Here is a 25,083-nt window from a genome sequence, read left to right on the forward strand (position 1 = left end):
GTTCCATGAATATCTGGAGAGCCGCAGGTTGCAGACCCCTGGCCTAGATGGTCCAGACTAGCCTGATCCCATCAGCTCTCAGAAGTTGAGCCATGTCAACCCTGGTTAGTACTTGAGCGGGAGACCACCAAGGAAGACCAGGGTTTCTGGGCAGAGGCAGGCGATGGCAGAACCATCTCTGAGCATCTCTTGCCTGGAGAACTCCATGAGGTCGCTGTCAGCCCTAACTGGACAGCAAAAAAAAAAAATCTTGCTTTGTAATTTTTTGGGTATATTGCAATTCTGCTAACGTTGGGGCCAATTTTTTACCCTCACTTTCATGGAACGGGAAAATGGAATGATAACACAGTGATTTCTTTTCTTTTTGTCTGTGCTGCCTTAATTTATTTCTGGGGTGCTGGGTGGATTCCGGGCTGTGTGGCCGTGTTCTAGTAGCATTTTCTTGTGACGTTTCACCTGGATCTGTCGCTGACGTCTTCAGAGGTTCTGATGGTAGTAAAGCAAGTGGAGTACACGTATCTGTGGAATGTCTAGGGTTAACCCTAGACATTCCACAGGTACATATACTCCACTTGCTTTTCTACCATCAGATTCTCTGAAGACGACAGCCATAGATGCAGGCAAAACATCAGAAGGAGCAGCAGTGGCGAAGGAGGTTAAGAGCCCGTGTATCTAATTTGGAGGATCCGGGTTTGATTCCCAGCTCTGCCAACTGAGCTGTGGAGGCTTATCTGGGGAATTCAGATTAGCCTGTACACTCCCACGTTGGCACTGGGCTAGCCACAGCTCTCGGATTCTCTGAAGCCCCACCCCACTTCACAGGGTGCCACGTGAGGGGGAAGGGCAAGGAGATTGTAAGCCCCTTTGAATCTCCTGCAGGAGAGAAAGGGGGGATATAAATCTAAACTCTCTACTAGAACACGGCCATACAGCCCGGAATCCACCCAGCACCCCAGTGATTCCGGCCATGAAATCCTTCGACAATACATTTATTTCCTGTCTGGTACCTTTGTGACTGTTTTCTGCGTGCACTGCCCCAAGGAAAAATTCAATGGAGTGTTTGTTTTCTTTGCAACGTATGTCATAGTCAATGACACACACCCTTTACTGAATTTTGGACTCACTTGACCCCCCCTCCCCCCCGGATTAGTAAAGTCCCACTTTTGTTAAGTTTAGGGTTTTGAAATTTGTCAACCATAAATTGATAATGCCCTCAGAGAATGAAGAATCAGATGAGCCGTATCTCAGGGGTCTACTAATAAAAACTCTGATTCGCTGTTTCTCACAGGCTGTTGCGCACAGCCTTGAAGACTGCCGCCAATCACAGTAAGCAATAGTGAGGTCCATCAGCCAATGTGATCCGGCAGCCAAGAAAGCCAGTGCGATTCTGGGCTGTATCATTAGGAGTCTAGTGTCTAGAATAGATGGAGGGATGTAATTGTACCTCTCTTTTCTGCATTGGTTAGTCCTCATCTGGAATATTGTGTCCAGTTCTGGGCACCGGAGTTCAAGAAGGACATTGGCAAGCTGGAACGAGTCCAGAGGAGGGCAACCAAAATGGTCAAAGGTCTAAAATCATGTCGGAGAATTTTATACTCAGATGGGATTACTTATCATTCCCTGCCAGCATGGCCAATTGGCTATGCTGGCAGGGGCTGATGGGAAGTGTAGTCCATAACATCTGGAGTGCCAAAGGTTTGCCACCACTGCCCTATGAGGAAAGACTTAGGGAGCTGGGTGTGTTTAGTTTGGTGAAGAGACGGTTAAGAGGTGACATGATAGCCATGTTTATATATTGGAAGGGATGTCATGTTGGTGAGGGAGCTTGATTGTGTATTCCTGTGTGGCAGGGGGTTGGACTTGATGGCCCTTGGGGTCTCTTCCAACTCTATGGTTCTATTATCTGTCTCAGTATGCGCAAGATCAGCTCTCACGGCCATTCAGTTATCAGCTCAGCCTGATTTGGAACTGACTGCTGGAACAATTAAGGAATAATATGTGTGCATTAAATAGCATGACAAATATGTATGCATTATCAGCCTCTTTATCTGCATGGCTTCTCAATAGTGGAGTTGTGGCCTTCTCCCAACTCTCGAAATCTAGTTCTTGGCTAGTCAGACTGTCTCTCCCAACCCTCTTTTCCCCGGTGACTCTCAGTTCTCTTCTCCTCTCCCATTTGGCCCATTATGTGTCCCCTAGAAAAAGCAAGGATGGCTGGTAAACTCCCCTTACCCTCCCCTGGTAAACTCTCCCATGCATATAAAATTATGCGTGGGGTAGAAAATGTTGACAGAGAGAAATTTTTCTCTCTTTCTCACAATACTAGAACCAGGGGGGGCATTCATTGAAAATGCTGGGGGGAAAGAATTAGGACTAATAAAAGGAAAGACTTCTTCACAACGTATGACAGGCCAGTTGCCACTGGAGGTGGTATGGCCACTAACCTGGATTGTTTTAAAAGGGCTCGACAGATTTTATGGAGTGACAGAAGTCGACGATGGCTACCAATCTTGATCCTCCTTGATGTGAGATTGCAAATGCCTTAGCAGACCAGGTGCTCAGGAGCAGCAGCAGCAGAAGGCCATTGCTTTCACATCCTGCACATGAGCTCCCAAAGGCACCTGGTGGGCCACTGCGAGTAGCAGAGAGCTGGACTAGATGGACTCTGGTCTGATCCAGCTGGCTTGTTCTTATGCGTGTTCTGGGGCTTTGTGAACGGCTGTTTAATTTTATTTTTCAGTATTTCTTGACTCAACCCTTCATATCCAGCCTTTGCTCATGGTTCAAGGCGGCTTACGATAGTAGCGATAAACATTTTTTAGTTGAAAACCAAAAATGAAATAGATCTGTCCCTTCTCTCCCCCCCCCCCCTTTAAATATGCCTGCCATTCAAATCCCCTCGAAACCCCGAGCAAGCAAGCGTGCCTCGTAGCGCCCCCTGAAGATTCCCCCTTGCTTCTTCGGTCAGCTCATTCCTCGGAGCCAAGACAGAAAGGGCCTGGGCCTCCGGTCAATGCCAGATGGGATTTGGGACAGCGGTTCGGCAGCTCAGCGTGCAGCTTCCTCTTGACGTTTGTTTTTGCCCTTGTGTGTGTGTCGGCAGGGAGGCTGAGCTCCGTGGGAGCAGACCGCCGGAGGAACGATGCCTGTCGTGTGGCCGACCCTTCTGGATCTCAGCAGGGATGAATGCAAACGGGTCCTTCGCAAACTGGGTATGCTGAGCGCCTTTGCTAGGTCTTACTTTTCCCCTTTGGGCCTGACCACCCTGGCACCCAGTTTCTAATTCAGGTTCTTCGGAATTGGTGTCGTGTCTTGCGGAGATCGGCAGAATGCCTCCGTGCCACGGAAGCGTCTCCAAATTAATAACCGTGGGTGCAACGAGAAGCCATGCGGGGTTTCTTTTGGATCTCTGGGAGGGCTCGTCCATTCCTGCTGCGTTAGAGAAAATCACATCTGGTCTATACTTGCGCTGGCCTTGGATGGTTTTCTCTGGTGGGCTAAGAGCAGTGGATTCTAATCTGAATACCAGATTGGATTCCCCGCTCCTTCACGTGAGCGGCAGACTCTAATCTGGTGAACCGGGTTTGATTCCCCGCTCCTTCACATGAACGCAGACTCTAATCTGGTGAACCGGGTTTGATTCCCCACTCCTTCATGTGAGCGGCAGACTCTAATCTGGTGAACTGGGTTTGATTCCCCACTCCTTCGCGTGAGCGGCAGACTCTAATCTGGTGAACCGGGTTTGCTTCTCTGCTCCTGCACATGAAGCCTCCTGGATGACTTTGGGTCAGTCACAGCTTTCTCAGAACTCTCTCCCCCCACCTGCTTCACAGGAGAGGAAGGGAATGTGATTGTTAACCGCTTTGAAAGGTAGAGGGGTATAAAAATCAACACCTCTTCATTGTCTTTTGGCCCTCCTGCCAAATTTGGGTTGGTAAGTCTCCCACAGCATTGTTAATTGTTACTGGGGGGAAGGGGGGTTATTTAATTGTTATCATCTTCCTCAGTGAGTCATGCAAACCACTGTTTTGAATAATGCTTTTAATAGGGTAGAATAGAAGGCTCTGGGGATGTGTTTATGGAACCATTTTATTTCATTAAATTTCTATACCACCCCTCCCCTCTGTGGCTGGAGATGGTTTCCAGTACAGTGTGTATACAATTGTCAGGATGCTTTATGGGTGCTGGGGCTGCTTACCTCTTTGGGCTGTTGGGGGGATGGGAATGTTATTCAGTGTTTCATTTCTTACAGCTCTTACCACTGGGTTCTGGTCAAGGTCAGCACCAACGGACTTTTGCTCTTATCAAGCTGCCTTCATATTTCACTGTCTGTTCACATGTGGGGGGGGGGGTGTCTCCTCACTTCTTATTAATGCTGTTTGCGCGCGGAAAAGTCAATTCTGGCTTTTGGAAAGATGTTGTTTCTATCACTGAAGACCTGACAACAGATCTGACAACAAATCTGGAAAGGTGTTGTTTCTATCACTGGAGATCTGACAACAGTACAGTGGGTATACAATAAATACAACAACTGTTATTATCCACAATAAGTTTTAAAAATTAAAAACTGTACATAACATCCGCTAAAAACTAGGTAATGAAAACATCCACTTTCATTGAGCCCCACTAGTTCTTAAAAGGAGGGGCGGATAAAAACCAAACCTATTATCTAAAACTGGTGGTCGGCGGGGAGACAAAGGAGGGGGAGAAGCCAAGATGGTAACCGTAGCTGCCTCAGCCATATACCTGGTGGAGCAGCTCTGTCTTGCAGCCCTTGTGGAACTGCGTTAAATCTTTCAGGGCCCTGATCCCAAGGGGGCAGTGGTCCAAAAAAGTAACCCCCTGGTCTATGTAATCCAGACAGACATTGCATTCCTTTCTAAATTCTGTATGGCATCTGTTATGGATCAAGAATACTATTTTTGCGATTGCTGCGTATTCTATTAGATTTCATTTCATTCGTTGGTTTTATACGCCGCCCTTTCCCTCATGGGCTCAGGATGGTTTCCAACATTTGAATAAAATGCAGTATCAGGTTAAAGCAAAATTTACATCCAACATCAGACCATGTATTACATTTCTACAGCCATCCATGCTGTCAGATCCGGAGGTTGCTTTTCTTTCTACTTCACCGCAAATGCAAATTCTAGCCCTGTTCTTAAAACATCTCTCTATGCACTTTGGGCATATTAATTGGCAAAAGATGTAATCTTCCCTTTCCATGTAAAATTAGTTGAAGTCATTTGCCAAATTCTTAAAATGGCTTCTTGGTAACATTTGAGATGAGAAGATCAGTCTTGGCCCAGTCCTAAAAGTTTTCAGTTCTGGCTGTGAGTGAGGGAAGTAATAAGGAGAAATCAGTACTTGTCTCGGTATGGTACAAGCAAACCTCTGTGGGCCTTGATCGTTAATACTAGAAGCAGGGGGCATCCATTGAAAATGCTGGGGGGAAGAATTAGGACTAATAAAAGGAAACACTTCTTCACGCAACGTGTGATTGGTGTTTGGAATATGCTGCCACAGGAGCTGGTGATGGCCACTAACCTGGATAGCTTTAAAAAGGGTTTGGACAGATTTATGGAGGAGAAGTCGATCTATGGCTACCAATCTTGATCCTCCTTGATCTCAGATTGCAAATGCCTTAGCAGACCAGGTGCTCAGGAGCAGTAGCAGCAGAAGGCCCTTGCTTTCACCTCCTGCACGTGAGCTCCCAAAGGCACCTGGTGGGCCACTGCGAGTAGCAGAGAGCTGGACTAGATGGACTCTGGTCTGATCCAGCAGGCTAGTTCTTATGTTCTTATGTTCTAATGGCACCTGTGTTCTTTTCAGAAAATATAATCTCTATTTCCTCCCGACTTCTAGAACTGGAGGCATATGCTGGAGTCATCAGTGCCTTGCGAGCCCAGGGGGACCTCACAAAGGACAAGAAAGACCTCCTTGGAGAACTCTCCAAAGTGCTCAGGTATTTTCAGTATGGGTATTCTATGCTGTATGAAACCTAATCAGAAACTCGCTGGTGGCTTTCTAGAGCATCTGCCGTTTCCAGTCTCCAAGGGCTGTCTCATATGAAGGGCATGGGAGTAGTCAATATATTCAGATCCCCAAGCTGTCTGTGACAAAGTCCCTTCTTGTTCAAAGTCATGGAGTGATCAACTGCTTCTAGGTGTCTGCTGTTAAGATGATATAGATGTGTTCTGGCACTTCTATGAAAACAAAAATTACTGCCTGACGTTGCTTAACTCAAGTAAAGCATTGGATAATTCAGGGGACGTTTTGTGTTTGAGGCTGGTTTCTCTGTTGCCGCAGTTCTGGAATGAAAAGGAAAATGCTGATATTTCTTTTAATCAAAGAATGGTCCATGTATTGTCGAAGGCTTTCACGGCCGGAATCACTTGGGTGCTGTGTGGTTTCCGGGCTGTATGGCCGTGTTCTAGCAGCATTCTCTTCTGACGTTTCGCCTGCATCTGTGGCTGGCATCTTCAGAGGATCTTATCTTATTACACGGTGCTTATCTTTATCAATAGGAAGGCAGCAGCTTCCTTGACTTCCAAGGGAGAATAGTTAGAAATAGCACCAGGGACTGGATAAAACATGCCCTCTCAAGAATTTAGTCCTGGATAACCTTTTCGGCACCTGACGTTTTGATTCTTTCGCCAGCATTTCGACGGAAAGGCATCGAGCCGAAGTTCGGAGGGCGGTAAACGACGAGCGGTTGACGACCATTGCGCACAAGTAAGATGGGATCCCTCGTTAAGATCTTCTCGTCTAGGTTTCCCAGAAATGTAGCTGCATCCTTTTTGTCTACCCAATCTAATCGGCTTCTATCCACCCGTAGGGCTCAGGGCGGGTCTCAATATAACTTCCAAAAAAAATACAATTCATTATGCTTTTAAAACATTAAAAATGTAATAATAACACAACAATATATATCATGGTATAAACCCCATACTAGAACAAATGTTAAAAACAGATGGCAATGGAAACCTCTCTCTACTCCCCACCCCTTTCAGAGGCCATCTCTTCATTCAATCCAGCTGGCTAGGTAGAAAAGGCCTGGTGGAACAGACGCATTTTACAGGCCCTGCAGAGTTGGGATAACTCCCACAGGGCCTTGATGTCGTTTGGTAGCTTGTTCCACCAGGCCGGGGCCAGAGCCGTGAAGGCCCTGGTTCTAGTTGAAGCCAGCTGGATATCTTTTGGGCCGGGGATCATCAAGAGGTTCCCCTCCGATGAACAGAGGGGCCTTTAGCTGTTCCCTACTTCAGAGTTGGCTAACTCACCAGCTCTTATGAACAACCCGGCTCTTTCAAACAGCCTAGTCCAGTGGTGGCGAGCCTATGGCACGGGTGCCAGAGGTGGCACTCAGAGCCCTCTCTGTGGGCACGCGTGCCTTCACCCCAGTACAGAATCATAGCCTCCCCCTTCCCGCCTCTCCCCACCCTGCCAGAGGCTGTTGTCAGCTGGGGCCGAGGTTCAGGGAGGTCCTCTTGAGTCAACCAGATTTGCTGTAAGTACCATCTACTGCCCTACGAGTACCCCCTCTCCCCCACCTCATTACCAGACCAGGCAGCAGGCCCAGTCACCCCGAGCTCACTTGGGCACCATGTCAGCTCCGCAGAGAGTGCACCTTCCCCCACCACCTATGCTACAGTTCGAGTGTGTGGCAGTGCACAATGCCTTTTAAGACAAAAGATGGTAGTGTTTGAGTTGTTTTTTCTAAACTAAAACCCCAGCATTCTGGTTAAATTGTCGTAGTTGGCACTTTTATGAGCAAATAAAGTGAGGTTTGGGTTGCAGTTTGGGGCACTCGGTATCCCGCCCTTATCGCTGGGCTCAGTCTTTCGGACAACAGATGATGACACGCTGCGCCCTACTGACTGCTTCCAATGGGCCCCGGCAGAGCAACGCTTCCCCGAGCTTTTGAGAAGTGTAACGCTTAGCTTTTCTACGCCCAAGCTTTCAGGTGATCAGATTTTATTAATAAGTTCCTTAGGTTCGCAGGAGCGGTTTTGCGACTTCCAGATGCCATGGATCTATTACTCCCATCAGCCCCTGCCAACATGGCCAATTGTAGGGGCCACGGGAATTAAAACCGGCAACATCTGGAGTGCCAAAGCTCCGCCACCACTGCCTTAGGTTATCACGCTTATTACTTTTATCCTGTGATCAGGCTGTGTTCACCAAATGGAGCACTAAGTCCATGCGTTCTCGCGCTTCCCTAGCATGTTCAAATGGGCCGAACAGCTCTTCCGGTCGGTCCATCGAAGGGCGGCGCCTGGTCCCTCTGATGCCACGGGTTGGTCCCCCAAACGCTTTTTACCGTCACAGCAAACGCCGTTGCCAACGCAGCTCTCCAGCACAATGCTTCTCTTCCCCTTCCTGCAGAGACAGGAAGCAAAGAAAGCGAGGGTAAGGTGCCCGTTGGCTATCGTCACTGGGGAGAGAAAAGGGGCTTTCAATTCTTGAACGGGATGCTCGGCTCTGTCTTCGCCTCTCAAAGCTTTTCCCAGGATGTCAGCGGGTAAACGTAGGTTCGAAGCTTGGCAGAGGACAGCAGGACTCTGCTCCCCGCTCACGCAGCAAACATTTTCTGTGTCCTCTCCAGTGGTGGTCTGCTATTCCTACACAAGCACAACTTCTACCCCGACGGCCCACCCCGGCACTCCAGCGGCAGCGTCGCAACGGTCAAGTCCCCCCGGCCCGCCAGCCCAGCTTCCAACGTGGTCGTCTTGCCGAGCGGAAGCGCAGTTTACGTCAAAAGTAAGTGAAAAGGGCATAAGAGAAACTACGTTAGACGCTCTCTTGCTGCTGTTTTATTTACGAAGGAAGTTTGAGGTGGGTGGCCACTTGGGTCTGTAGGGTCACCTTAAAGACATGTCCAGGTTATAGGTTTTCAGCAATCTAAGCTTCCTTCTTTATATATGAGTAAAAATGGCCATCCCTTTGCCTTTTTATCCCAGTCAAACATGGAGGGAGTCAGGAGGCAGAGCAAGGGGTGGGATGAAATCATCTGTTGGGCCTGGAGTCCTATTATCGTGGTGGCAAACCTTTGGCACTCCAGAGGTTATGGACTTCAATTCCATTCAGCCCCTACCAGTATGGCCAATTGGGGCTGATGGGAATTGTAGTCCATAACATCTGGAGTGCCTGTAAGGTAGGGGGATGATGTGTGTTTCTGTGCAGGCATCCTGGCCTTGGCACATTCCACGATCTGGGCTGTGTGCCCAGAGTGGCTGCTGAAGTTAACCTTGCTTTTTGCGCTTATCATATATGTGTGTGAAGCTTGCCTTTCCTGCATCGTGGGAATTGGGTTGTGAAGGTTGGGGAGGAGTTCTGTTGCCCGTAAAAGAGGCCGCCTATTCCCGGGAAAGCCAGAATCTGCATTCCGTGTAGTGTGACCACTGAAGTTTATGAAATAAAGAACTTTTTTAAGTTACTTGATTTCGGGTCCTTCGAGGTGCCTTACAGTGCCAAAGGTTCGCCACCACTGTCCTATTAGGTCACCATCTCATGTATCTTAGATCCTGTTGGGATTGATTTAGATTGTGTTGAATTTTAATGTTGTGAATTTTATGTAAACCGCCCCAAGCCAGGCCTTGGCCGGGAAGGGCGAGGTATAAATATATCAAAATATAATAAAACAAAAGGCACAGTGTGCGTCTGGCACAGGGTCAGCCGAGGTGCCGAGTGGGAGATTTTAACCTGGATCTCCGAGGTCCTCATCCCAAGGCACCGTAGCAACTCCCCCCCGTAACTAATCTACTAATTGCAGGCGTGAGCTGCTCGGACGACGACGAGAAGCCGCGCAAGAGGCGCCGCACCAACTCTTCGAAGCTCGGGTCTCCGGCCCCTCCTCCTGCTGAGGTCCCGAAGGCCGTCACCCCGGTGACGAAGACCATCACGGTGCCCGGCAGCCCCAAGATGAGCAGCATCATGCAAAGCATCGCCAACTCCCTGCCGCCCCACATGTCCCCCGTGAAGATCACCTTCACCAAGCCCTCCACGCAGACGACCAACACGACCACCCAGAAGGTACGGGGGGTGCTGGGGGGGTGGCAGGGGAAGGATGGGGGTGGCGCTTTGATCTTGCCCGGGATGGCACCTGGTTGAGTGAGGTACGTTCCTAACCCCGGGTTAGGGCTATATGAAATGGAGATGGTGATTGGGGCTAGTTGAGCCCACGTGGCGTCGTGGTTAAGAGCAGGTGCACTCTAATCCGGAGGACCGGGTTTGATTCCCTACTCTGCCACTTGAGCTGTGGAGGCTTATCTGGGGAAACAGATTAGCTTGTGCACTCCAACACATACCAGCTGGGTGACTTTGGGCTAGTCACAGTTCTTCGGATCTCTCTCAGCCCCACCCGCCTCACAGGGTGTTTGTTGTGCTGGAGGGCGGGGAGGAGATTGTAAGCCCCTTTGACTCTCCTTACAGGAGAGAAAGGGGGGATATAAATCCATACTCCTCCTTTTTTATTGTGATGCGTCCCTGAAAATGTAACTGTCTTAGATATTGTCTGCTAAATGTAACTGTTGTGTTAATGCAACATTCTTCTCTTGATCTACTTCATACACTTGGTAGATAATTAGGCTTTCCCCTGATACTCCTGCAAGCCCGTGGGAAGGGAGATGTTTTTGTCACTCCGTGGGGGCAAGAGCCAGGTGGCTTTATCTCTAACTGTGGCTGACTTCGGGGTCTAAGCTTTTCAGAGTCAAAGTTGCTGGACGACGGGAGCTTTTGACTCTTGAAAATCTGGTCGCTCTTTTAAGCACTCCTGAACTTGGATCTACCTCCTCCCTGGCACAAGCGATGCTGAATGGCCAGCCGTCAGAGCACAATAGCAAATTGCCAGTTGAGGGGGGTAGGGAGAAAGTTACTCCTGTGCTGCTGGAAACGTTCTGTAAAAAGAAGAAGGAGAGTTTGGATAAATATCCCCCCTTTCTCTCTTGTAAGGAGACTCAAAGGGGTTTACAAGCACCCTGTGAGGTAGGTGGGGCTGAGAGAGCTCCGAAGAACTGTGAGTAGCTTAAGGTCACCCAGATGGCATGTGTTGGAGCGCACAAGCTAATCTGGTTCCCCAGATAAGCCTCCATAGTGCAAGGGGCAGAGCGGGGAATCAAGCCTGGTCCTCCAGATTAGAGTGCACCTGCTCTTAACCACTACACCACGCACCCTCATGTCCAAATCTTAACTTCTGATGTGACAAATGAACTCCCTCCATTTAAAAAAACCCAAATCTTCACGGTTCTTTTCCAGGTGATCATCGTAACCACGTCCCCCAGCTCCACCTTCGTCCCAAACATCCTGTCGAAGTCTCACAACTACGCCGCCGTCACCAAGCTCGTCCCGACCTCCGTGATCACCTCGACCACTCAGAAACAGCCGGTGGTCATCACCGCCCCCCAGTCCTCTCTGGTCAGCAGCAGCAGCTGCTCCACTCCCTCTTCCTCCTCCAGCACCGTGGCCGTGACCACCGTGGTGTCCTCCACGCCTCACAGGTCGTGATGCTCCATCAGAAAGGGCTGTGGTGAGCTACTCAAGTGGCCTGGGCGTGTGCAGGTGTTTGTTGGCTTCAAGAGGACGGTGTGTGGCTGGGAGAGGCGGGTGCGGGGGAGGGGGGTGGGACTTTGTTCATTTGTACTCCACCTTTCTGCTCGATGGGGACCCAAAGAGGCTTCCGTCATGTCCTTTCCTCCATTTTATCCTCACATAAGAACATAAGAACTAGCCTGCTGGATCAGGCCAGAGTCCATCTAGTCCAGCTCTCTGCTACTCGCAGTGGCCCACCAGGTGCCTTTGGGAGCTCACGTGCAGGAGGTAAAAGCAATGGCCTTCTGCTGCTGCTGCTGCTGCTGCTGCTGCTCCCGAGCACCTGGTCTGCTAAGGCATTTGTAATCTGAGATCAAGGAGGATCAAGATTGGTAGCCTCATGGGGTAGACTGAGAGTGTGTGACTGGGCCAAAGCTATCCAGCGAGTTTCCGTGACACGTGGGGATTCTAACCTGAGTCTTGTAGATATACTAGTCTGATACTCTTAACCACTGTTTCCCACTGGCTTTTAAACTGGAGTGGGTACTGCCTCTGCTCTATAAAGATACCTGTTTAATCGTTTGTGTCATTTAGAGCTTGCTTTCTCTTCCCGGGACTCAGATAGGAATCCCAGTGCCAGCAGGCAACGTAAGAACATAAGAACTAGCCTTCTGGATCAGACCAGAGTCCATCTAGTCCAACATTGAAGGAAGGCCCAGTGGTTGGCCCTCCAGAGGAACGGGTTGGCTACAGTGTGAGACAGGATGCTGGACTAGATGACCCACTGGTCTGATCCAGTAGGGCTGTTCTTGTGTTCTTATGAAGGCGGGGTTTGCAGCATTTCAGCTTTCCTCCTTTCCTCCAGGTGTGTCCACGTCCGCCATTAAGGTGGCCTCGACCAGACTTCCTTCCCCCAAAAGCTTGGTGGGGACACCCACCCAGATCCTTGCACAGTTCCCCAAGCAGCAACAGACACAGCAGCAGCAGCTGACCCAGGCATCGCTCGTCACCCAGACACAGGCGTCAGCACAGCAGTCTCCAGCACCACCCCTGCCTCCCCAGCCGTCTCCTCTGCCTCCTGGCATCAAGCCCACCATCCAGATCAAACAGGAGTCAGGTAACGGAGGCCACGGTGCATGGGTAGCGGTCCTAGCCCTCCAGGATAGCCATAGGGCTGCAGGTTCCTCTTTCCTGCTGGGAGAAAAATGTAAGAAGGCCATCAGGAAGTGACATCGTGTCTCTCTAGGAGTCACTAGAAACTCTGTGACAGTACCATAAAGTTTCTGATGAGGCCTCAGAGAGGGCATTAATGTCACTTCGTGGATGATCAGATGAGCAATCCATAAGGTTAACAAATAGCTAGGAATTGCTAAAACCTTATGGGTAATAAAATATGGCCATCAGGAAGTGACATCGTGCCTCTCTAGGAGTCACTAGAAACTCTGTGACAGAACCATAAAGTTTCTGGTGATTCCTAGAGAGGCACAGTGTCACTTCCTGATGACCGTATTTTTTTACCCATAAGGTTTTCAGCAATTCCTAGGAATTGATGAAAACCTTACAGGTAATAAAATATTGCCATCAGGAAGTGACATCATGCCTCTCTAGGAATCACCAGAAGCTTTATGGTTCTGTCATAGAACGGCACTTTAGGGTTTCCCCAGAAGCAGCATCACGCCAACACTAATGGGTGCTTCCCATGCCCTTGCTCACCCTGGCCTCCCACTGGTGGAAAGAGGTGTACGGCTCCAATGAGCCCTGTGCTGGGCTAAAAAAGCAGTTGCGTGTCCTCGGTGAACTCTTTGCAGCAGAAGAGACGCCCAGAGAAGCTGCCTGGGGTCGGTCGGGCGAGCTCTTTCTCCCTCCCTCTTTTCGAGGCGGAAGAACCGGGCCCTTTTCCCAGGCCATCTCTTCCTCCCAATCCGCTCCTGACAGCGACAGAGGGCCGTTTTCTTTGTGCCCCAAAAGGGTGATGATTTAGAAGACAAGAAGAAAAGTTTGGATTTATACCCCACCTTTCTCTCTTGCAAGGAGACCCAAGGTGGCTTACGAGCTCCTTTCCCTTCCCACCCCCCCACAACAGACACCTTGTGAGGTCGATGGGGCTGAGAGAGTTCAGAGAGAACTGTGACTAGCCCAAGGTCACCCAGCAGGAATGTAGGAGTGCGGAAACACTTAGAACAGTGATGGCGAACCTTTTCGAGACCGAGTGCCCAAACTGCAACCCAAACCCCACTTATTTATCGCAAAGTGCCAACACAGCAATTTAACCTGAATAATCCCCTCAAGCAGGGGCCAGCCTGCTGTAGCCTCCAGCAAGTCCCACATGTGCTGCTCTGCGCCCCTCTAGCATCTCTGCCACCTCCCCCCCCCCCTGGCAGCAGCCACCTGGAGCACAGGCACCAGGCCCACCAGCCGAGTTCTCCCTGCCCGCTGAGGTGCACGCACATCAAGTCCAGTGGCCCAGGCCAGCCTAGATGTATGGGGGGGGGGGACGATTTCCCCCCCCCCCCATGATGAACTCTGCATGCACGTGCCCACAGAGAGGGCTCAGAGTGCCACCTCTGGCACCCGTACCATAGGTTCGCCATCACTGATTTAGAAGAAGATCTTCATGTCTCTCTCCAGGGTTTGAGTGTGTGTGTGTGTGTTTTCACATGTCCCTTCCCTTTGTAAAGCTTCCCGCTTTCTTCCACCAGGGGTCAAAATAATCACCCAGCAGGTGCAGCCCAGCAAAATCCTCCCCAAGCCGGTCACGGCCACCTTGCCCAGCAGCAGCAACTCCCCCATCATGGTGGTCAGCAGCAACGGGACAATCATGACGACGAAACTGGTCACCACTCCCACCGGTGAGTGCGTGCCGGGGGGCGACAGAGCAAGGGAGTCAGCCTCGTGACGTTCACGACGCAGATCGCGAAAGGCAGAGGGTTTGGCTCACAGCGTGCTTCCGTTGCTCGTTCTCTTTTATTCTCAAGCCAAGTTGCTAACGGATCGGAAGGAACAGTAAAAAAGCCAATGCGATTCTGGGCTGTATCGATAGGAGTCTAGTGTCTAGATCGAGGGGCATAATTGTACCTCTATTCCGCATTGGTTAGACCTCACCTGGAATACTTTGTGTACAGTTCTGGGCTCCGCAATTCAAGGAGGAGATTGACAGACTGGAACGGGTCCAGAGGAGGGCAGCCAAAATGGTCAAAAGTCAGGAATCCATGCCCAATGAGGAGAGACTTAGGGAGCTGGGTGTGTTTAGTTTGGTGAAGAGAAGGTTAAAAGAGGACATGATAGCCATGTTTAGAAGGGATGTCTTGTTGGTGAGGGAGTAAGCTTGTTTTCTGCTGCTCCAGAGACCAGGACCAGAAGTCATGGGTTCAAGGTGAAGGAAAAGAGATTCCACCTAAACATCAGGAAAAATTTCTTGACAGTAAGGGCTGTTGAACAGTGGAATGCACTACCTCGGAGTCTCCTTCTTTGGAGGTTTTTAAGGAGAAGGTGGATGGCCATCTGTCCGGAATGCTTTGATTGTGTGTCCTTTTTTTAAAATTTAATTTTATTAAAGATTAGTATCATATTTGTACAATAAAGATAAGATTTACAATTGTCTCACTAAATTTCCTACAAAAAAAGTTGCCAGAACTTTACCTTCACAAAGTCTAATTGTACATATCTAAAGCTTTTCATCAATTACATAATATCATCCTTTATAAGAAGAGTAGTAAACCCGTCAAATTTGTGAGACATAAAAAAGTTTTCGTATATACGAAACTATAAGAGGGAAATTAAGCAGACGTAGGTAGAGGAGAAGAAAAGGAGGAAAGCATGAGCTAGCAAAGAAGATCAGAAAATAATGGAAAAGAAAAGAAAAGATCAATCGAGAAGAAAGGAAATAGAAGAGAAGAAAGGAGAAAAAAGGGTTTGGACTTCCTCTTAGCTTTGATTATAAATATATCAACCATATCTTCTTAATTACAGTTCAGTCTATTGTGAATTTGTCAACATTGCAGGTATAAAGATAGTTTATTATATTCTTTGTTTGTTTGCAAAAATTTTACTAATGGTTGCCATATATGATTGTATGTCCTTGCATGGCAGGGGGTTGGACTGGATGGCCCTAGGGGTCTCTTCCGCCTCTATGATTCTATGAATGGGAAGCCACCAAGGAAGTCCAGGGTTGTTCTGCAGAGGCAGGCAATGGCAAACTACCTCTGTAAGTCTTTTGTCTTGACCTGGGTGGCCCAGGCTAGCCCCATCTTATCAGATCAGAGCCTGCACATGATTTGAAGTCTAAGGCACATAAAATTTCCCTGTAGAGGGAAAACTGTAGAGAGAAGATTTCTATCCTTTCTTTCTCCTTGAAGAGCTAGTTTTCTACAGGCAGGGCCTTTCTTAAATGCAGGAAGGATGCTGTTGTGGAAGGAGCCCCCACTTGCTTTAGCACCGAGCGTCTGTTCATGGCGTTCAATGTTCCACGCCTCGGCTTACTCCTCTTTCTATTCTAGGGACTCAAGCGACTTACACCCGTCCAACGGTGAGCCCGTCCCTCGGAACGCGCCTGACCGGCACCCCCGGCGGCGCCACTTACGTTAAGACGACCAGTGGCAGCATCATCACCGTGGTCCCCAAATCGCTGGCCACGCTGGGAGGGAAGCTGATCAGCAGTAATATTGTTTCCGGTAGGTGTCGGCACATATCACCGTGCAGAGTTCAAAATGCATCCGTTAAAAGGGATGGTCGAGGGGTAGGGCAACATAGGCCGATAACCCCCCAGTGCTCTGGCAGATGGTGGGACAGGAAGCACGTCAGAGCAAGAAACCTTGTCTCAACCTGCTTCCTGTTTGTGGCTCGCCAAGAGAGGAGGCATATCAGGGTAAGATTTGTGGTGTAATGGTTAAGAGCAGGTGCACTCTAATCTGGAGACACCTTGTGAGGTTAGGTGGGGCTGAGAGAGTCCTAAGAGAACTGTGACTAGCCCCAGGTCACCCAGCTGGCGTTTGTCGGAGTGCACAAGCTAATCTGGTTCCCCAGATAAGCCTCCACAGCTCAAGTGGCAGATCAAGGAATCAAACCCGGTTCTCCAGATTAGAATCCACCTCTTAACCTCTACACCACACTGGCAAAGTGGCGACTGATCGGCATTATTCTGGGCAGGTCAGAAAGTGCCACAAGAGTCAAGCGCCGACTCGACCCTTCCTCCGTCCTCTCTCTCTTGATCTGCCTAAGTTCACAGAATCGGCCTTGCTGTGAGATGGCCATCTAGCATTTGGAGACAGCAGGTCAGAGGGTGGCCATTTGTAGAGGCGACTCTCATAAACCCTTTACAGATCATCCAGGTAGGCACCGCCGAAATGCGGAGCCATTCTTCCGTAGTGTTGAAAAGCACCTTGGTAACAGAGATGCATGCTCTTACGTCTGTGTGTTTTGTTAACCCTCTCTCTGCCTTCCTCCCCCTGCACCCCATGCCTACAAATTGGCAAAATCCTAGTGAATACTACTGTTTGTAGACCAAGCTATTTTTTCACTTTTTTTTAAAGGCAACTCCTTGATGAAGACCTATTTTCAACAAAAAGGTATCCAAAAACTCACGCTGCGCAAGCAACTTTGTCTGAATTCATCACTGTCACGGGACACACACACCCCCTTCCCTGATTTTGTGGGTATTTCCCTAGCACAGGAGTCCCTACCAAGTGTTTTTTTTAGTGGGTGGGGCCTCTGCCCAGGAAGGTTTCTGATTGGCCACGAGAGGTATGCTTGGCTGTGCAGATCTTTTAAAACATTTGTTTGGCAGCTGCTGCCACCACAGCCCACGGATCTTTGCCACGGGACAGAAGGTCAACCACAGCCGTTGTTTTGAGACACGTGGTGCCTTCAGCTGCCATTTTGTGCTGCACCTGGCGCTCTGTCCCGAGTTCTAAAGGTGCACGCAGGCAAAGAAAGGTTGGGGATCCCCCAGCCGTAGCAGTTAGAACCTCTGCGTGTGCCAGGCCTTCTAAGATAAGTGGATCTCTGCCTTCACCTTAACCAAACCAGGCAGAAGGATTGGGACCGCCTTCTGTAATTTGCGATTTCCGACACTTTTCCCCCCCAAGTTGAACCTGACATAATGGTGGTATTTAAGAGCATATCCCAAGGCCCTAATGATGCCACCGGTTAAGAACATAAGAAGAACATAAGAACAAGCCAGCTGGATCAGACCAGAGTCCATCTAGTCCAGCACTCTGCTACTCGCAGCGGCCCACCAGGTGCCTTTGGGAGCTCACGTGCAGGGTGTGAAAGCAAGGGCCTTCTGCGGCTGTTGCTCCCGAGCACCTGGACTGTTAAGGCATTTGCAATCTCAACTCAAAAGAGGATCAAGATTGGTAGCCATAAATTGACTTCTCCTCCATAAATCTGTCCAAGCCCTTTTTCTGTCCAAGCCCTTTTAAAAGCTATCCAGGTTGCAGTCCAATGCGCCCCTACAGCTCCCATGCGCTTGGAGTGCCGAACAGCCGGATGGCTGGGCACTTCCTTGTTGTTTATCGTGGGTTCCCAGGGCTGGAAAAGATAGCCTATTGCATCTGCCGCCTATGTTCTCTTGGACGTACCCCCCTCCCTCCCCAGTGTGGTAGAGCAAAAACCTCTTAGAATTGAATGGCCCAGAGTGGGGGGCGGCCGGAGAAGCGGCAGGGTCTTAACCCCTCGGGCTCCTTTCCCCTCTCGCCTTTGCTATTAAGGGACGACGACCAAAATCACCACCATCCCCGTGACGTCCAAGCCGAACGTGATCGTCGTGCAAAAGACGACGGGCAAGGGCACCACCATTCAGGGCCTCCCCGGCAAAAACGTCGTCACGACATTGCTGAACGCTGGGGTGAGTGAGACGTTGCGCCGTCAGGAAGGTGAAGATGGCCCTGAAAGGGTATCGAGGCTCAAGGTGGTTTGGGTCCTAGCAGTGTGGCACGTGTGGTTTTTTCCTTCTTTTTTGTTTCGAGGGAGGTGTCTTCGTAGCTTTGCGTGGCGTATATTACAGGGGAAGGGAACCTGCGGCTCTCCAGATGTTCAGAAACTACAATTCCCATCAGCCTCTGTCAGCATGGCCAATTGGCCATGCTGGTAGAGGCTGATGGGAATTGTAGTTCCTGAACATCTGGAGAGCTGCAGGTTCCCTACCCCTGGTATATTAGAATAGCACAGTGGTGGCAAACCTTTTCGAGACCGAGTGCCCAAACTGCAACCCAAAACCCACTTATTTATCGCAAAGTGCCGACACGGCAATTTCACCTGAATACTGAGGTTTTAGTTTAGAAAAAATGGTTGGCTCTGAGGCGTGTGTTACTTGGGAGTAAGCTTGGTGGTAGTCGGTGGCTTTGCTTTGAAGCAACCATGCAACTCTTCGAACGGGTGAATCACGACCCTAGCAGGGTTTACTCAAAAGCAAGCCACATTGCCAGCAACTGAGCTTACTCCCAGGTAAAGGATCGCGCTTTAGTTCTTTGCATGAAAATCAGTAGGGTTAGCGCTTAACAGGGTTACCTATACTGCCGCCCCAAAACTAGGTCTTAGGTTTAATGCTAATAATCGAGCCCAGTGGCCCAGGCCAGCCTAGATATGTGGGGGGGGGGCAATTTCCCCCCCCCACGATGAACTCTGTTTGTGCATGCCCACAGAGAGGGCTCTGAGTGCCACCTATGGCACCCGTGCCATAGGTTCGCCATCACTGGAATAGCAGCTGCTCGGTTCCTGATCATTCAAAAGGGGGTGGGAGAGAAGAACTTGGTAGGCACTAGGACCACCACGGAGCATTCCACTACAAAGAAGGTCCAGGAAATAGTGGCGGATTAATTCACAACTGAGCTCAGATCTTTTGGTGGAAAAGGGTCTAGTCAAATGTACATCTCACCTGCAGGTGTAAAGTTTTAGATTCAGATGTTTTAAAGAGTGCAGTGGTAAAAATGTGGTATTTAGCAGTTCTTTAGAACAGGGGTCTGCAACCCGCAGCTCTCCAGATGTTCATGGACTACAGTTCCCATCAGCCATGGTGGCAGGGGCTGATGGGAATTGTAGTCCATGAACCTCTGGAGAGCCGCAGGTTGCAGACCCCTGCTTTAGAAGAACAGAATGGGGCTTGAAGTTTTTGGGAGTCATTTTAGTGGTATAGCCTTCCGCATAGCAAGGGCATTTCTTCCGATAAGGAAGTGAGCCAAGCTGACAGAATGACTATTTCAGGCGAGGGCTGCTCTGCCTCCAAATAGCCTCCTAGATATCACCTGTGTGTCTCGTCCTCAGGGAGAAAAAACCATTCAAGCGGTGCCAGCCGGGGCGAAGCCGGCTATTATTACTGCCACCAGGCCCATTACTAAAATGATCGTCACGCAGCCAAAAGGGATCCGGTCAGCTGTTCAGCCAGCCACCAAAATAATCCCCACCAAAATTGTGTACGGCCAGCAAGGAAAGACGCAGGTAAGAGGAACGAGTTTTTGCCTCTGGGTTGGTGGCAGTGCTATATTGGACCTAAGTGGCGCCCAGGGGCATGACCGCCTCCCTGCACCCCCCCCCAGCTCCCTCTGCCCCCTCCGCACCCCACTTACGGGAGGCTGGGAGCAGGGCTCAGCGGCGGACGGCCCAGGTGGGCTGGCTCCTGCCCTCCCCAGCGTCTGGGGAGGGCAGGCGCTAGCCTGCAGGGAGGCCACGGGAAGCTCAGTGGCGTGTGCCACTGGTCGGCAGTGCCACTGGTCGGCCACATAGACAGTTCCCTCAACGACTTGCAGAAATCCAAATCACCACCCCACATTTGCAGAACTCTGCTCCGTATCTTTTCTAGCTCACACTCTGAAAGGTGGGACTGAAATGTAATTTTGAACTCCCAGATTCCGTAGCTGGAAAGACATTTTGCTTACCTCTTTTGGTACCCCCTTTAGCTTATTCGTCGTCAAAGTTCAGAGCTGGTCAAAGTTCGATAATTTTCTGTTTGGAATTCCAGTGTTGAATTTTTATTCCCCCCAAAATATTTAAGTGGTATACATGGTTATTTATATCATAAGCTGCTTTTAGTTCTGTAAGGAAGAAAGTGTCTAATAAATGTCTCGGATAAATTAATACTTGACCGCTCAAGGGTACATTCTGGGTCCATAGAACTTTGGGGGGTTTTTTTGTCCTTCTAGTTGCTTTAAAAGCCACTTATTGGAAAACAAGAAGCAGGATAAAAATCCAAATAACTTGGTTATCTCTCTATATGGAGATAGTTCCAAAATGTGAAACTGCTTGGGTCGAGAGCCAGTCCCTGCTTCAGTGAATCTGTATGCGTTAGAACATAAGAACATAAGAACGAGCCTGCTGGATCAGACCAGAGTCCATCTAGTCCAGCACTCTGCTACTCGCAGTGGCCCACCAGGTGCCTTCGGGAGCTCACATGCAGGAGGTGAAAGCAAGGGCCTTCTGCTGCTGCTGCTCTTGAGCACCTGGTCTGTTAAGGCATTTGCAATCTCAGATCAAGGAGGATCAAGACTGGTAGCCACAGATCGACTTCATAAATCTGTCCAAGCCCTTTTTAAAGCTATCCAGGTGAGTGGCCATCACCACCTCCTGTGGCAGCATATTCCAAACACCAATCAAACGTTGCGTGAAGAAGTGTTTCCTTTTATTAGTCCTAATTCTTCCCCCCAGCATTTTCAATGAGTGCCCCCTGGTTCTAGAATTGTGAAAAAGAGAGAACAAATTCTCTCTGTCCACATTTTCTACCCCATGCATAATTTTATAGACTTCAATCATATCCCCCCTCAAACGTCTCCTCTCCAAACTAAAGAGTCCCAAACGCTGCAGCCTCTCCTCATAAGGAAGGTGCTCTAATCCTTCAATCATCCTCGTTGCCCTTCTCTGCACTTTTTCTATCTCTTCGCTATCCTTTTTGAGATGTGGCCCCCAGAATTGAACACAGGACTCCAAGTGCGGTCGCACCACTGCTTTATATCAGGCAGCTTCATCGCTCAAGTGAGATTGTTCTTGTCTGTCAGGTGCTCATCAAGCCAAAGCCAGTGACCTTCCAGGCCACGGTCGTGAGCGAGCAGACGAGGCAGCTGGTCACCGAAACGCTGCAGCAGGCGTCCCGTGTGGTAGAGGCAGGGGCTGCCACGTTGCCGGAACTGAAAGAAGAGCCCCCGGGGTACACGGACAGCAGCTCTTCTTCTACAGAGTCCTCACAGGGGTCCCAAGGTGAGAGCCGAAAAGATTTGAGTTGGAGATACGTTTACGTCATTTATACCCCGTCTGTCTCCCCCACAAGGGCTCATTCTGCACATGCAGAATAATGCACTTTCAAACTGCTTTCAGTGCTCTTTGAAGCTGTGCGGAATAGCAAAATCCACTTGCAAACAGTTGTGAAAGTGGTTTGAAAATGCATTATTTTGCGTGTGCGGAAGGGGCCAAGGACCCAAAGCGTGGTGTAGTGCTTAAGAACAGCGGACTCTGATCTGCAGAGCTGGGCCCTCTTCTCCTTCTGTTGTCGTCGTATGTGGTTTCTATGGTCCGGTTGTTTCTACACGCTCTTCCTTGAGATATTCTCTACACACCGCAGTTGCAGATATCAGAAACTATCATTGGCTACGTCCACCGTTCTCTGAAAGGGTCAGTCAGCACACAAAGAAAATACGGGATAAAGTTTCAGGTTTCAATCACCACAGACCCACGTCCACGTAAATGTATCCGAGTCAGGTGCTCCTCAGAATTTGTCCACCAAAACAGAGGAAGGGGAAGCATTTAGCTTGGCCAAAAAGAAGCGCCCCTCTGAGATTTGTTTATTATGTTTTTATTTTATGTTTCCCTCGCCCTTTCCTGACCAGAGCCTGGCTCAGTGCAGTTGACAGCAGTTAAAATGAATGCAATGTATAATATAAATCATCATTTAAAATTACTGTTGTGGATTTTTCAGGCTAGGTTGGCCGTGGTCTGGTAGTTTGAGCTCCTAACCTTTCCCCCGCATCTGTGGCTGGTATCTTCAGAGGCACGTGACGTTAGGAGCTGAAACTACCAGACTGCAGCCACCCAGCCCAGAAAATCCACAACAGCCCATCAATTCTGACCATGAAACCCTTCAACAATAACATTTAGAATCTTACCGATGTAGGAGATAGTGCCTCCTGCTCAACAACACAAAACTAACATCGCTAATGGGAGAGAACAAATGGGGAGAAAGCGAAATAAAACCAAGGAAGAAAAAAGAAAAGGGGGAACAGGCCAGCTAGAATGGAACGGTCGCTGACGGCAACCATAAGCCTAGTGCAGGGGTCTTCAAACTATGGCCCTCCAGATGTTCATGAACTACAACTCCCATCAGCCCCCGCCAGCATGGCCAAGTGGTAGGGCTCGTGGGAATTGTAGTCTATGAACATCTGGAGGGCCATAGTTTGAAGACCCCTGGCCTAGTGGAACATCTCAGCCTTACACAGACTTTGCAGAACTTAGCCAAGTCCTACAGCACCCGCTATTAGAGCGTTCTGCTGTACTGGAGCCAGAGCTGAGGAGGCTCTGGGGCTTGTTGAGGGCAGCAAGATGCTTTTTGAGCCAGGGACCACCAACAAGTTGCTGCCAGCTGAACCGGGGTTATATTGAGAGTAGCCGTCCCACAGGTATGACAGTCAGTTTGCGAAAGACGGAAGAAGAGTTGGATTTCTATCCCCCCTTCTTCTCCTTTAAGGAGAGTCAAAGGGGCTTACATACTTCTTTCCCTTCTTCCCTCACAACAAACACCCTGTGATGTGGGTGGGGCTGATTGAGCTCAGAAGAACTGTGACCAGCTCAAGGTCACCCAGCTGGCGTGTGTTGGACTGCACAAGCTAATCTAGTTCACCAGATAAGCCTCCACAGCTCAAGTGGAGGAGTGGGGAATCAAACCCGGTTCTCCGGATTCGAGGTCACCTGCTCTTAACCACTACACCATTCTGGCTCTCTTCTGAAGAGGCAGGAGTATAAACAACCCAGTTGCAGCACATTGGTTTTGCCTCATTCTTGTTTGTTGTGTCTTTAAAAAAATAACAAAACAAAAAGTGTTGGCTAAATGGGAGCGGATCAGCAAGGGGCAGAGAGGTCAGCCTCGAGTTCTGCCTTTCCCCCGTGTCGCAGATTCCCACCCGGTGGTTCACGTCATCGCCTCCCGAAGCCAGGATTGGTCCGAGCACGAGATTGCTGTGGACTCCAGTCCCACCATCATCTACCAAGACGTCTCCAGCGAATCTCAGTCGGCCACTTCCACGATCAAAGCCCTCTTGGAGCTCCAGCAGACGACAGGTGAGTCGATCCCAGTTTGGCCCAGCACGGAGTTGGCTCCCCTTTTGCCCACCTGGCAGTGGCGTATCTGCCTAGGGACAAGGGGTACCCCTTGTCCCCGGGCGCCACTCTTCTGGTCACATGGGGGGCACAAAATCGGTCCCCCACGTGACCAGGAAGTCCTGCTGTCTCCTTGTTTTCGCGTGCCTCGACCCCATCCAAGCGCCCTCAACCCCACCCTGGACTCCCTCCTCTCTTTAGAAGAGACTGCCGGCTGCCGGCTGGGAAACCAGCCAGCAGGGGGAGTCTGGGGGGGAAGGTGGGCACCCTAGACCTTGCCCATGTCCATGGTGACATGGGCAGGGTTGAGGGCAGTGGGGGTGGAGCCTGGGGGCATCAGAGGTGGAGCTAGGGTAGTGGGGGGCAGAGCCTGGGGGGGTCCTGGAGACAATTTGTCTCCGGGCCCCATTTGCCCCTGGTACGCTTCTGCCACCTGGTGGCAACTGACTTACCTTTCTTGTGCGCTGGGCGTGACAAATAAGCCAGTCCGTCGTTCACACCCTGCCTTTCTCTCCAGCGGCCACCCAACGGGGTTTACGCTGTTCTCCTCTCTTCCATTTTATCCTCAAAACACCCTTGCAAGGAAGGTTAGGCTGAAAGGGTATAGAATCATAGAGTTGGAAGGGACCCCCAAGGGCCATCTAGTCCAGCCCCCTGCAATGCAGGAACACACAATCAGAGCACTCCTGTCGGATGGCCAACCAGCCTTTCTTCAAAAACCTCCAAAAGAGGAGACTCCACCACACTCCATGACCGTGAATTCCACTGTCGAACAGCCCTGACTGTCAGGAAGTTTTTCCTGATGTTTTTCTTTCACCTTGAACCCATGAGTCCTGGTCCTGGTCTCTGGAGCAGCAGAAAACAAGCTCGCTCCCTCATCAACATGACATCCCTTCAAATATCTAAACACGGCTGTCATGTTACCTCTTACCCTTCTCTTCACCAAACTAAACATCCCCAGCTCCCTAGGCCTCTCCTCGTAGGGCACGGATTCCAGACCTTTTGCCATTTTGGTCACCCTCCTCTGGACCCGTTCCAGCTGGTCAATATCCTTCCTGAATTGCGGTGCCCAGAACTGTACACAGTTATTTCAGGTGACCAATGCAGAATAGAGAGGTACAATGACATCCCTCAATCTAGACACTGTACTCCTATTGATGCAGCCCAGAATCACATTGGCTTTCTTGGCTGCCCAGGTTACCAAGGGAGCTTCTCTGGCAGAGTGGGCATTAGAACAGTAAAATTATTCCACGGTCCTTTTTTAAA

The 25,083-nt window shown here is 49.9% G+C and overlaps 1 protein-coding gene across 1 annotated transcript in view; it reads left to right on the plus strand.

Moving 5' to 3' along the window:
• EMSY (EMSY transcriptional repressor, BRCA2 interacting) overlaps nucleotides 1-25,083 on the plus strand; it is a 35,948-nt gene that overhangs the window by 7,964 nt on the left and 2,901 nt on the right. The window contains 18 exon segments of the mRNA XM_048493047.1: nucleotides 3,104-3,212; nucleotides 5,863-5,962; nucleotides 6,658-6,732; nucleotides 8,227-8,296; nucleotides 8,298-8,409; nucleotides 8,606-8,658; nucleotides 8,661-8,760; nucleotides 9,773-10,032; nucleotides 11,254-11,518; nucleotides 12,392-12,643; nucleotides 14,226-14,375; nucleotides 16,023-16,196; nucleotides 17,055-17,090; nucleotides 18,234-18,370; nucleotides 19,786-19,959; nucleotides 21,510-21,708; nucleotides 23,614-23,778; nucleotides 25,014-25,039. Coding sequence (XP_048349004.1) covers nucleotides 3,143-3,212; nucleotides 5,863-5,962; nucleotides 6,658-6,732; nucleotides 8,227-8,296; nucleotides 8,298-8,409; nucleotides 8,606-8,658; nucleotides 8,661-8,760; nucleotides 9,773-10,032; nucleotides 11,254-11,518; nucleotides 12,392-12,643; nucleotides 14,226-14,375; nucleotides 16,023-16,196; nucleotides 17,055-17,090; nucleotides 18,234-18,370; nucleotides 19,786-19,959; nucleotides 21,510-21,708; nucleotides 23,614-23,778; nucleotides 25,014-25,039 — 2,418 coding nt within the window. The 5' untranslated portion in view covers nucleotides 3,104-3,142.

This window comes from Sphaerodactylus townsendi, linkage group LG04 (genome assembly GCF_021028975.2).
Source record: "Sphaerodactylus townsendi isolate TG3544 linkage group LG04, MPM_Stown_v2.3, whole genome shotgun sequence".
NCBI lineage: Eukaryota > Metazoa > Chordata > Lepidosauria > Squamata > Sphaerodactylidae > Sphaerodactylus > Sphaerodactylus townsendi.